Source organism: Lineus longissimus, chromosome 13 (genome assembly GCF_910592395.1).
Source record: "Lineus longissimus chromosome 13, tnLinLong1.2, whole genome shotgun sequence".
NCBI classification, from domain to species: Eukaryota; Metazoa; Nemertea; class Pilidiophora; order Heteronemertea; family Lineidae; genus Lineus; species Lineus longissimus.
In genome coordinates this window covers 358,438-372,609 of record NC_088320.1, presented here as the reverse complement: position 1 = coordinate 372,609, position 14,172 = coordinate 358,438, and the positions used below count along the sequence as shown (strand labels likewise).

The 14,172-nt window shown below is 39.5% G+C and overlaps 1 protein-coding gene across 7 annotated transcripts in view; it reads left to right on the top strand.

Annotated features, from left to right (window-relative positions):
* LOC135497832 (uncharacterized) overlaps positions 1 to 12,780 on the top strand; it is a 39,384-nt gene extending 26,604 nt beyond the window's left edge. The window contains exons 2-7 of one of the 7 annotated variants that reach the window (XM_064787773.1): positions 375 to 451; positions 1,348 to 1,422; positions 2,890 to 2,937; positions 3,542 to 3,568; positions 7,805 to 7,945; positions 8,239 to 12,780. In XM_064787773.1, coding sequence (XP_064643843.1) covers positions 418 to 451; positions 1,348 to 1,422; positions 2,890 to 2,937; positions 3,542 to 3,568; positions 7,805 to 7,945; positions 8,239 to 8,864 — 951 coding nt within the window. In that variant the 5' untranslated portion in view covers positions 375 to 417 and the 3' untranslated portion in view covers positions 8,865 to 12,780. Of the gene's footprint in view, positions 1 to 374; positions 452 to 1,347; positions 1,423 to 2,889; positions 2,938 to 3,541; positions 3,569 to 7,801; positions 7,946 to 8,238 lie in introns of all 7 variants that reach the window. The other 6 variants (XM_064787772.1, XM_064787778.1, XM_064787777.1 and 3 more) reach the window with 6 other exon arrangements.
* The last annotated feature ends 1,392 nt before the right edge of the window (positions 12,781 to 14,172 follow it).

The window sequence follows — 14,172 nt, the reverse complement described above, 5'->3', positions numbered from 1 at the left end:
TTCTCCCGCGGGAAGAGACACTAAGCTTATCGGTATTGCTTTTGCAATATCATGATGGCCCAAAACACTACTGTGCAAGGCAAAGCACCGGAGATCAGATTGTCACTTAGAATGCAAGCTAGTGACAACTGTTAATCTTAAAGCCTCACTCATCCGCTGAAAATCATAGTTTGTCTAAATTATTGATATCTTTTTGTTCGGCATATCTTATCACATGTTCCCTATTGTTTGCTCTTGCAGGAACAATCCTAAGACTTGTGTCATTGACCACAGAATCTCATCATCTTCTCAGCTATTTTGTTATTGCAGAAAGGGTGTCTAGACTTTTTATTACCTCGCACATCTTATCAATTGTTTCGTATTTGTTGTTACAGGAGAGGTGCTTAGACTCGAGTGTAGGTGAGCCAGGACCGGGGAATGGCAAGCATACGGGTTTTATTAGAAGCATTTGGTAAGTGGATAGCAACTATTCATTAGGCAAAATGAGTAAAGAGTCATTTGCCTGTATGATAGAACAGCCTGTCTATTTTCACCCTTTATGAGTTTCCACCACATTATAATGATTATTATCTTCTAAGTCCATTGCATTATTGCATTTTCTACTGCTACCATCGACAAAAAGGACACAAGATGTTTGTTTCCCTAAAGTGTGTTTGATCTGCCTTTTTCGTTCAAATGAACTACAGCTGAGAAACACCATGCCTTCTATATAATGTTTTAGACCAAATGCGATTGGGTGGGCTCGAATTTAAACATCCGAATAATGCTTACAGTCCAACTCAAAACTCGTAGACAGATTCCTGTTACCATCTGAAACTTGACTCTAAACTTGCTATCCTTGGTACTTTCATCAGTAGCAAGCGTGAAAATACATAGCTTTTCGATCCATACCCTTGTTTAATGGTACTTTACCCAGAATTGAGCGCAAACTGTACAAGATATAACAATATAAGTATATGGTACTTAAAAACAGCTGGCAAGGTAATAATAGTTGTATTTGTTATATCGTAGAGTACACATAATATGCGCCCAGGATTTGGCCATATGAAATATACATAGCATCTGGACTCAGTACTGATGGTAGGGCGAGACCAAAGTTGCCGTTACCTTGTCTGCTTTGACTAAAGGTCTAAAAAACCAATCTTTCAAGGCCAGTTATTTATCTCTGGCTTAAACATTAAAGTATAGATATGGTGTTTCCGTAAGGTACATTGAATATAGTTTCAGATTGAACTTTCAGCATGTATTTGCAATTTTTGATATTTACCCCGAGAGCATTTATGCATCTTGTGCATGCCTCCCAGACCTCCCCATGACATCTTTTTTGATGGCCACTTACTTTTCTAGGTGATGCTGGCCGTCCTCTTTCGAAGTCCCCGGATGTAACCTCAGCTACCAACCTCGTCCGACTGTGTTATTTCGGTAATTGGTATTATTAACTCTCTGTGTAATGGTGGTTGCATACTGAACGTACAAAGCGCGTCTGTCTCTTTTTTCTTACCCAACGGTCAGCGAGACGTTGATTGTATCTCATCGCACATAAAACCTGGTTGCTTTAGAACCTTATATTGGTAAACCGTGAGAATGAAATATACTAGTATTGTCTATTCACCAATGTTTTAATGGCCGACATCACAAGACTTCTAATGACAAATGGACCTGCGAGTACAAGACTGTGATAAAGTGCCACTTTTGTGAATATTGGGTGAGAAACATATTTGACAACTTCCCCGATTCTAATGTACAAGTTGACATAGCCTGCAAACCACGGTATATTAAAGCACTGAAGCTGGTTCTCATCTAACCGTTTTTATCAGTTTCTGCCTGTCAAATGGCAGTTGAACACGTTCTTACACTATCACTTTAAACTTAGAAGCCAACGGATTGGATATATCATTTGCTGCCTTTAATTCGTTCAATATTCAACCTTGCCCTAGGTAACAGAGAGAGCCACTCTGCATTGTGTCAGCTATATAGTGTACTGTACCTGTCTGTGTGTTTGGGGTTGTACCTTACTGTTTGATAGTAATCATGTCCAGGTGTGTACATGCTTAATCTAGGGTACAACCCCATATTTGTGGTGAATGCACTGTTCAGTCAAGAAATAGAGCTTGGTCTTTACAGCTAACTGTGACCCATGCCACTTTCTTTGTGTGATTTTTATTTTGTTGGTTTGCCTTCTAATCTGTGATAGTTGCTCCCACCTTGCCATGGCTGTCACTATTCTTCGACTGAACTGAAACTGTATGAATTCCATTTCATGAGAACATTGCACTGCCTGCAACCAACTCTCACATATCTCGAAAGCAAATTGCTCGTTCTTTTCCAATTCTGTAAAGAAAGATTTTTAGATGCTTCAAACTTCGAAGTTTCCGATGAAATATAGCATTTTGCTCACCGGCTGCATTTTTCGTGTAAAGCACCATAAACCTTATTGCCATTGTGTTCTCGAGAAGTGGACTATAGTGAAGACACTCTCACTGTCATATAATTCAATGTGAAAACACTAGTGTCACACTAATGTGACTCCGACGGTGTGCCTCATTAGATAGAACCTCTGTGCATTCATAGAAAGTATAGTTTAGTTTTCACAAATAACTAGTAGAAGCGATCGTAGATGCACGTGCTTCATGTTATAAAAGGTTGTGACAATGTCCGTCCTCTGTGATATTGGAAGTTTGAATATCTTTATCAATTACACTCATGTCCTGGGAGTTCCCAGCCCTTGAGTCGATGATCAACAGGTGCTCAACGTTGATAAAGCATGAGAATTTCCTTAACCTTTGCTAAATTTCATTCGTTTCTAAGGAAATGTCATCTTCAGCACAACACTTCTTAGACTGTTGCATAATGTATTAAAGTTGAATGTTTTACCTTCATATTTTCCAGTGGTGCTTATCAGTTATGCATTGTGTGCCGGAGATGAGGAGTGTTTGGGTGAGTAAATACGCCGTGCTGGGGTTTAATATCACCACTCTGACACTATTTTATGATGGCGATCATATTGTAATGAAGAAAGCGTAAGTACTCCCTTATACACAGCAAAAGATCTTTGGCCGCTACGATGAAGAGGAAGATGGCAAGATTCCAAGACCCAGAACTGCAAATGACAAGTACTGGTGGTAGCTGTCCTGTACAAGCACTGCAAGGAGGTGTTTCCGGATGCAATCCTGATCTCTGATGCCCTGCCATGAGGCGGCCTCCATGGTGACACAACCAAGTAGTGATGCTGGCTGGACGCCCCTTAATATGGGCATATCCCGGGGTGAACTGTTCGTTTGTCACTGGCGTTAATTCAAACTTGGCATTTAGTCTAATTGACTGAAGGACATAACGCCGAAGTGTTAGTGAGAAAGAAACGTGCTTTTCTAAATCAGGCCAAGACCTGTACATTTGCAAGTGACAACAGAGGGCGAATCTTGCCATGTTAATGAAGCTGTGAACACCAACTGTTTAAGTATCCAATTTCAAATTCTTGAAGCACGGACCTTGCCTTAAAAAACTTCCTCAAACAGTACACTTTCATCGTTTTCTTCTGTAGGTAACACTACACGTGTATATCGTCAGCGTAAGTTTGTGTCATTCTTTCTGTAACATCATGTATAATATCCAGGTTGAAACTCACGATAACGTTCTTATAAAAATCTTAGTTAAGATCCATTTCAGTTTCGCATACAAGAATCTTGTGAAGATGCACATGTATACGAAACTCAAAACTAAGAATCTTTTAAGAATTCTATTGGGATTTTCGACCTGGCTACCAATATTTCATCCGCCTGTCATGAGCCCTGTCTTGTGGATTTGGTGTATCTATTTAAATCTCTTTGTTACACTTTCCCAGCGGAGGTGGTAGTGAAAAAAGGTACACATCACTTTAGACTAATATAATCTTTCAGTTCCTCACTCTTGGAACATTCTTGGAAATTATGCATACCTAAACTTCAAATTTTTCTTCCTAAACTTGCTAAAACCTAGACATCATTTTAATTGATCAGCATCACAGGGTGCAGTTTGCAACTGAAACTATGTGGGTCACTCATTAATACGAACCATTTATCAGAAAAGGAAGAAGCCACGTGCATACAGCCTTACCACAATTCGCAAACTGCTCCCCTTTACCTTTATCTGCAGGTTTACACTAAGCTGAGGCTTCGTCAAGTTTATGACAAAAGCGATTACTAAATCTCCTGCCATTTTGCTGCAGAGGTCAAAGGTCCTTAGCAAACAATCTGATCAGACCAGCCATCACGAGAGGTCGTCATGTGACTATCAGACAAAATGGTTGTGAGAGCAGTGATCTGCGTTTTCTAGCTCAAATTTTCCCTCCTCTCTAATCTACCCACTCCTCGGTTTATGGTACTACCTCCAACCCGCTGTCTATACTTCATGCAATATATATATAGTATCAAACGCCTAGCATGCTTGGCGATGCGCTTTCATCCAAGTTTATTTCATCATCAGAACAGATTGTAAATACTTCACACGTGCATAGGGTGACGCATCCGGGCTTTCTCACTATGTCACAAAGCATTCCATTCATAAGAGTATCTCGAATAATCTTCAGAAAGAACTTTTTGAAATACATTTTCGACGGAGATCTAGCAGTGAGTCAACCATTGTCCCTATGCGCCATCCTAGTGCAATGAAAAGATGGTGTGTAAGTCAGTTTCAAGATATGCGTATATTTTTGAACGGTGTTTCTTTTTTTGTTCTGACATGTTTTCATTGTTCACCTAGAGTCCTATGTAAAATGAAATGCTGATTTGAAGGATCTTAGAAACCGTAGGGAGATATGTAACAAGCTGATTTTTCTATGCATTGTTTTGTTGAAGTAAAACATGTTGCACCAGCGACAGAAATACAATATAAGACAGCAGCATCTCAGGGAACAAACTAAGACACTTCATTACTCATTCTGTTTTGGGAGCCTTGTCCGAAAATACATTAGGCAGAAAAATACTGCTGACATACTAACCATCGAACAGTTCATGGAACGAAAATATTACAGGCGAACACCTGGTGTCATGGTCAACACAAAAGCGCTCGCTGTCAAATGTTTAACTATATAAAGCCAAGGGGAGGTAAGGTGGCACAGTGGCAGTAAACAACCATTACAACCCCATATCGTTTCTAGTTTGGGCGGCGCCATGTGAACGACACATCCTATCACGAAACTCAGGGTCGTCTTTGTTTATTTCATGCTGACTTTTTCTATAAACTTAGCATATTTCTACACTTTAATATACACACACAGAGATCGAAATAGGTGAGTAAACAGAGAGTGCATGATTTCTAAATCTATCTAAAAATTCGACATTCAAGTTTTAATTATTTTATAATTCTACTCGTTTCCAAATCATACAACCCCGTTTTGATAATGATTTTATATGCTCTTTATTGATCTAATACTAAACAGACTCGTATTGCTAGATGGTGCATTTTAATCCTTGCCAATTAGCTGGCCTAAGTCAACTGTCAATATAAAAGACGATGATAACAATTAAATCAGAGACTTGTATTCACAGTGCAAGTTCCAACTCTACTTTTCGAACTGCCTCAAACACTAACAGCAAAAACATCAAAATATCTTGCTCTTATGTTCCGTAGTCTATGATTCATCCATTTCTGTCTCAATTCTGTCAACGCACACCCCCTAGACGTTGGTGAGTAGGATTGCATGCCTGACAGTTTCTCAACTATTTGATTAAATTTCAAGATACAAATTAAGATTTATCCGCTTGACTACACTTTCAATATGAATACGAAGCCATTGATTGATACGTATTAAATTCTTTCTCTACTTCATGAATCTAGCATAAACGCGCATATCGATTCACATGTATATGCTACATCAATAACATTCAGTTTGCTACAAGGAACTTTAAATCACGAAGTCGCAGTCTTCCAATAAGAAAATGCAGGACATGTACTTTACAAGTTTAGAAAATAACCTTTATGTCAGTTTGACTCGAGTAAGTACTAACATTTAGGATGTCACTGCAACACGATATAAACTTTAATCATTCTCTCTATATTTTACAACTTCATCTTACATCACAAATTTGCATTTTTTGCAAATATTTCAAGACATATAATAATATTGCTACTTGAACCCGTTTCTTTATTCAAGACGCATGTAAGTATATAAACTACGAAACAAGCATGTCTTCAACTTTAAGCTTTAGACGTCTACAGCTCAAAATCTGTGAGATCTAAGTGTAGTCTGTAATTTCCAATGAAATCAAAAGTTTTTACTTATAAGCAATGTTGATTCTCAAGAGCATGTTTTCAATTTCAAGCCTGATGATATGTTCATTTATGCCTCATTTTTGGTTTGCCATAAACGGTCCAAAGATTTCGAAGTCACAAATAAAGGTCATACACATGAGGAGACAAGGTGATCATAGCCTATCAAAGAGGAACACGTCATACAAAGAACACAGGGAACAAACTGAACGGGAATGATGCGTGTGTGATGTATGTATCTGATGCGGAAGACATACACACAAGAAAGACAGTCCCTTCTTACACACTTAGCATGTTTGACTTCTCCAATGAATGGACACTTTCATTGCTATCCATTAAACTACGCTACAACATCTACATGTATATTTTTCCAATGCTATGTATCCCATTTTTTCTCTCTCTAACATTTTCTATAAATGCCTGATAATAGTAAACACTTAAACGCAACAAGCTGGGTACGATGTCAAAACAGACTTTCTCTTAGTCTTATTTGTAAACTTGAATGAATCACAATTTCAGGCCTTCCCAGGACTGCTGTCTTGATTGTGACGTTGTCTTCATAAGACTGAGTTGGGTCTGATTTAAGGAGGGTAGAAATTATGATGAAACACCTCGGAATCTCTGCCGGTGCAACAAAATCCATTCGCTCATTGAGTCTGCAACAACATACTGATCACTTTAAGACCAGTTGGGCAAATTTCTATTCTTTCAATGTTCCTGTGTCGGGAGAATTTAGTGTGTTTTCTGCCTCAAATATTGCTTGAATACTTAAGCTAAGATCATTCCACAATGAAATATGTTTTTTTTTAAAATTTAATGTTTTTAAATATTGGGGTGATTTTAGGTCATACTCCCCCTTGACAGATTTCGACATTCAAGAAACTGCTTTTTGGTATCATCTACGAATCAATACGTTATGCTTCATAAAGTATACCTTCATCGTTTGTATTTAACTGGTATCATTTCTCGCCATGATATGTAAATGCCATGTTGTATTTGATCTACACATTGCTTGTTCACTGTATTATACGAATCGGATACTGTAAACTTTACTGTAAACAAAGTTTTCGCGGGTGTTTTAAGTTCGCCGGCTTTCATCCAAATGTCAAGCCACTTGGAATTTCAGGGTGATACATCGTGCCTGGCGTTCTCTGAAGCTGAATGAATACAAAATGTATAACTTGAATAACAATCAGGTTTTGACGGCCATTGGGGAACTCGGCACTTTGATCATGAACTGTTCTTACATTATGATTATTAATTGGTCAGTTTATTCTGTCGACGTTTATCATGTTTATAATGTTAACTATTCACACGTTTTCAGCTCTACCTATTATGTTGTTATTCAAAATATATATCGAGGTAGAATTTTTCATAAGTTCGAAATTCTGAAAAATTTTCAAAGTCAAAAAATTTTTGGGACTGATGACGTTGGTACATTTTGAGCAGAAAAAAAAAACCAGTGAAAAGAAAATGTGGACTCAGAAATTTTGGGATCTTAATGAGCTCTTCACTTGATTCTTCCAAGTGCTTATTTTGTTACCCTTCGTTTCAGTAGCCAAGAACATCAAGTGTTACGAGTGTTCAACGCTGAAGGGCGACAAATTCTGTGCCGACCCTTTCAACGCATCACATCCGAATGCACAAGCAAAGAACTGTGAAGGAGCCTGTGCTAAGTGGGTCAGAATCCCAAAGCAAGGTAATTTCTTTCATCCAGAAGACGTGAAGCCTGACGGCATGACTGGGTCGGTTCAGATTCAGCAGTATGTTTTTCCTGTAACAAGACTACAATCGAAGCTGGTGTCGGGGGAAGAGAACAACATAGTTCGATTCTTCACACGGGCACCGACCATGTCAACCTTGTATTGTATCCACACCAGACATGGGGGAGGCAGCGTAGTTGTCAAATGATACTAATTTAATGCCCACCAAATGGCGCATGACCACCTTCGTACACATTCTACAAAATAAGTGTCCTCTGTCTCATTTCAGGCGCTGTTCATTACATCCGGACTTGCTCTGCCACGCTCAATATGCAGATGCATGTCTCTCTGGTTTGTATGAAGGAATCGCGGCCTGGGGACGGCCATCTTTGCTTCTGCAAGTCGAAGAAATGTAACGGCGCCACCCGGCCTAGTGCGGACTATTTCGGGACGGCTATGGTCGTTATAATCGCCTTGTTAACCTTATTGTTCAATAATAGAAAGACGTTAGACGGTATTGAGGATTTTGTCCAATGTTTAAACCAGGATGCATCAAAACCCCACGCTCAAAGTCGAAAGAAGAATCAGTGGTTAGACTCCGAGACAAAATGGCCGACTGGTAAAACCGAGCAGGTGATATGCCCGGATGTAAATAGACTGTGGTCATTGCAGAGATCCGCCGATAACTGTGTGGAATCAACATCTTCCGCGCCTTCTCTAGATGCGTTATACAATGATGGTGGTCACCATGGTGTCAAAAAACGTGACCTCAACTACGCCGCTTTGGAACCAAACATCCGGGAACCCGATCCTAGATGCACTGGGCTACAGACGCTTTCAGCGAGGGGGCCTTACTTATTGCATCAATCCAAGTCTTCGCTTCAATTAAGAACTTCAGGATATAGTTCAATGTAGTCAATTTGAATATTCTATGGAGGTTTTCTGGCTTTTCTCACGTTAAAATTATGCATTATATGTGTCTTCGGAATCTGAGAGTAGATACGTTGTCTACCTTTTCTTATAGATATATGCTCACCTTAATAAAACGAATTATTTTCAAGGAATAATGTCCAAGTGTTGAGTATATCAAAACACGGGACAACGTGCCAAATGTGACGAAGCAGGGAATAGATATGACGTCAACAATAATGAAGATGACGTCAGAAACACATATCGTGGAATCTCACGATAACACATTGCCTTGTCCTCTGATATTGGATATCGGTAGTGGAATGAATGAAGAGGAAGTGTGGCGTCATAGAAGAAGAGAACCGACAAAGAAGAAGAGAGAACCTCACGTTGGATTAGTACCGATTCACTCCCCAGATGGCAGGGCAAAATGCAGATGACCATGGTTGCCAATTTGGACCAATGTGTGCACGTACTTTATTTGCATTCCAGGCCACAAATCAAGCTCGCCGATTGGCTGGAAAGTGTTCACAGAAGTAGGCTTGGCCGCGGACTCATTTCGTCCTGGCATCTCTCGAATAGATCGGGTACTAATCCCAATTCGAGATAGAATGTGTGGCATGCAATTTATATCATGTCTTTTTTATATATATCAAACGACTAGTATATCATCACTGTTTAACTGTTTCAACTTTTCTCCGAATATCAAGTTTTGGTTCGTTCTTAGGCATGGTCATAATCACACAATGGAACAGAAGGGCGGCTAATAACTTGAACAGTCAATCGAGAAATAAAGTGGTACAACCAATCTTTATTCTTTGATGTAATTGGCCCAGCAAATTATGCATAGCGGCCGAAAAGAAGATAATCTAAAAGCGACTAAAGTTTGTTTGTATTTAAGTGACCAAAGAGTTCTCACAAGTAGTTTTCTGTTCAAGGCTATTTGTGTCACGTTAAGGCAAGATTTCCTGCTGATTAGTATTAATGAAAACTGCTTCTACGACAATATCAAACTGAGATGAAAATATGCAATAATATGTATTCAATTGAACTATTTGATTGCCGGAAGCTGCGCTTTCCAGCCTTCTTTTTATTTTGGATTCACATAAGCCCGTTCCGTTTTTCCCCAACTTACTTGTGGGTACGGTGTATCATAACATACAGACCATAGTGAGAGGCATAACTGCTGCCATCTTTACAAAAGTAGGTAGATAATGACGTGTTTCGTTCATTGCATTACAGACTAGATTCCTCATTTTAGTGAGCGGTTTCGATAACAGTCACCAGTCACAACCCAAATCCCGGTATCAATAGAAAATCTTCCATGTGAGGAATGTTAAGACGACATTATGCAATTATTCTTGGCCCAATTCATTTCTCCCTTCCCGCAATCTGTAAACAGGTTAAACTGTGTGACGTCATTAGATAGAGTGTAATTAGCTCTGAAATTCAAAATTTTGTCACAACTTAATTGCAGCCCATAAATCTGTGAGATATGTTCAAAGTGTACATAGTGTAAATATACAATCGAATAGATGTAGGTGTCGGGCAATTTTGGCAAACACCGACGCCTCTGACCCCTATATCGAGTAGTTCGAAAACCAACATGTTATAAGGAATGGTTCGTGCCTAAAGCCCGAGGACAGCCAGTAGGATACTTAGTATTTAAGAGATCACGAGGCCAAGTTTTCTTGCCTTTTTTATTTGTGCTGAAAATCAATATTCTCTTCTCAAATTTCGTGTATTGTTTTCCAAGGACAAAACTCGGTAATTCATCAGTGAAGCATACGCCGTATCCATATAGCAAAGTGATGAAAACTCAGTCAAAGTCTGTGGTACGAAATTGTCACGCTTTATACTGTGTGTACTACTGATACAGCAGCAAAGAGTAAACATCAACGAAACGACACGTGCAAAAAGTAGCTTTAAACAAGTGACGTATATAGATGATGCGTTTGCGTAGGTTTTCACAATGTATTTTCACAAGTCGAACCTCCATTGATGATATGCCGAGCTTGATAGTCGAGGTAGTAATTATCATTTTAGATTAATCGCCGTTAGACCGTTAGACCTTCTAATGGTTGTGAGTAGGGTAGATCACTTTCTGAACTTTTCCGACTTTTACCGAACAGTCGTCGGTAATCCTCGGTAAATACATTGTTGAAATTTGTTGCCTTATGAAATTGTTAATTCATTATAAATCTAACACATGTACATTTTTGCTATTAATTACATTTTCTATGCACAATGGTCTTTCTTGTACAGTGTCATATAATATTATATGAATTGTTCATAATGTAAGATAGTAATGTTGTTCCACTGCATGCCATGAGTAGAGAGGTCGCGTAGCCCCCTCAGAAAGAGAGCAGCTTTCTGTTATGAAATTGGTACCAGCGATCAAGCGAAGGTCTTACCAACCCAATACACAGAAGAATTCTGAACAGGTCACCCTAAAGGCGTTCACAAGAATTTCTACCAATAGTCCAAAAGATAAAATGCCCTTCTGTTTCCGAAAGAATGAAATCTAAAATTACTAAAAGGAAGTTGAATCATGGGGTGTACACTGATAATAAAACCAAAATGCTTTACCTTTCGAGGAAGTGGAGCTAGCTCGTCATCATACTGATAACCTGATTCGACAATCACGAATCCGCAATGAAGGATGCTTCATCCTGTCATAAGTTCTCTCTTTCAGGGAGCATGCGCGACTTGGTATGCAGTGATTGCTTGCACTGCACCAGTGCAATTTTACCAATAAACACGAATGATTATAGGAGTTTTGTTACCTGCATGGCAATCAAGTCGATCCCCAAAGGATCTGTCACGAGGTATCCACGGAAATCAGAACAAATGGTACGTATGAAGGTCATTAGTCTCTGTACCTACGCACCTTAATCTGTCACCGAACGCCTTATCCAGGGGGACACGTCTGGTTCATGCAGTTGTTTCTTGACATTTATTGACAAACCTCAATTTGTTTATTCTGCGATTTTGAATTACTATGACTTAAACAGCATCCTCATTACAACCGTTCTAAAGACATAAAAGGGGTATGTTGCATATTCCCGCATCATACTTGACATGGGGCATGTCAATCTATTCTCAAGCCGGAAAGTAACGCTAACCACAGTAGAAGCGGCAATCAAAACATGACTTTCATATTTGGAACAAAAAATAATCGCGGCTCATTCCAAAGAGTGTTGTTTTATCAGTCTCGTTAAAAAAGGTGCGCAGTGCTAATAGTGCTTTTTGGTCAATAGTATCTACGATTTTACCAAGGTTTTGAAATCACGATCCAAAGTGGATTGTATATCAAGATAAAAATGTGCCAGTCTGTTATTGCCACCTAGTTTCGGCCATCAGCAAGTTAAACAAACTTCTTGGTTTTGTATTTACAACACTTTCGCATCTAGTTAACTCATCACAATTTTTCATGAACATTTAGTATCAGAGATATGACATGCCTATTTCACAAAGGGGATCTTCATCGACCGCATCAAGGACCTAGTCAGGTTGGACATTGTTATGATACACTTCATGATATGCTTCATGATACACTGTCTTAGGCCTCCAGGAGGCCATCTCGAGTAGGCATGGCATGTCACTGATTCAAAGTAGAACGGGTCTTTAAATGCACAGAATGCAGGAGAACAAAATTCAATCTTGTCCTCAGTTGAATGAATATTGTCATTTTTACAAACTAAACTATATAATCACGACCCATACTCCTTATCTAGACATTCCCCTAGCTCCCTTCCGTTTGGCTGTTTCAAAACTGGGTTGTTACACACATTGACTTTATTCTAATGTTCAGTTCCATACAGGTTATTATTTGGGAATGTTGTTAAGCCTATTTTGCTACTTTTGCATTTAAAACTATGAAATAAAACAAACCAATAAATAATCATTTTCTAGATCGAAATCCGACTTGTTTGTTCTTTAACCTTAAAGGGAACTGGAACCGCCGAGCGATTTATTCAACTTTTCGACTTTCACCACCCGAGAAAGTCAAACTTCCAACTTCATATTCGAGTTCAGATTTGTAGCTCCGCCCCCAGTGCCCGAGCATGCGCAGTTCAATTTGTTATTATTGAGAATCATGTGAGAATCACGTGAGTCATGCGATCTTTCATTCATGAGTTTTCGTAGTAAATTCCATAGTAGTGACGTCACTCAATGATTGACAGCTAGGCGCCATGTTTCATTCATGCCTCGTTCTGATCACCCGATACGCGGGAAATGAAAACGAGGTCATACGAACTGGCTGGGCGGTTTCAGTTCCCTTTAATGACACTGTTGAGGGCTGTGAGCTGGAGCGTCGGCCACTGATTCAACATAAACAGTCGACGCGGAAAGATCATCTCCAACACACCTGCGATTGACGGACACTCAACTAAGGTCACCGATTCTCAATTGAGATATTTTGCGGTTTCGTGTTCATGTACATGTACATTCTGTACAGGACTCTTGCGAGAGATTCTTTGTTTATGATAAAAACCTAACTTTACAGAAAGTACCACCAAGTACAGAGGTGAGGGCGAACTTGAAAGCTACTCTTTTGCCTGGAAAATGGCAATGTGATTGATTGAAGATCATAACTAAGGATCATATCGGGAATCCTATCGGGATTTTGACTTGGGAAGCCTTAGAGCTTGGCCGCATTCGTGTGGTTTGTGATACCATTTTGCTTATCGAGAAAGGCTCCTTCACCAACAATCGTACACACTGAGACAACAAGCAAGCTACATCGGGGTGCATGAGTAATGCACAGCTCGAACACAATACTGACCACCCCTCCACATCACCACCGCCACTAATCATTTTTTACGCGAGTTGAAATCAAGCCCAAATTCATAGGCTTTGAGGGTTAATTTGACAGTCATCATGTGACGGTAGTTGAGGTTACAGATGCTTACAGAATCCTAACAACGAAATCATGGAAACCGTGTTTAACTGGGGCCGCAGTATAACCAGACACAATTACATAAATGAGTTTAGGGGAGAGTGCTGACACCTCAAATGGCACTTTACAGTCGTCCGCACACATGCTACTGGCCTCGAGAGAGTTTCGACAACTCTGCCTATTAAGATAACGCAGTGTAGCTGGCATTTTGCTAAATTTGCTGAAAAAAGATTTTGGGAGTCATTCAAAATCAACAGTTCATCGTTGTTGGGTCACCTAGAAGTAGGACTAAGGATCAAAAGCCAAGTACGGTTGTTTGTTTGTTAGAAGATCAACTTAACATCACCCTGGAGAATCAACTCATTCTCTACGGTGAACAGTAGGGCACATGCCGACAGTGTTGACATGTGC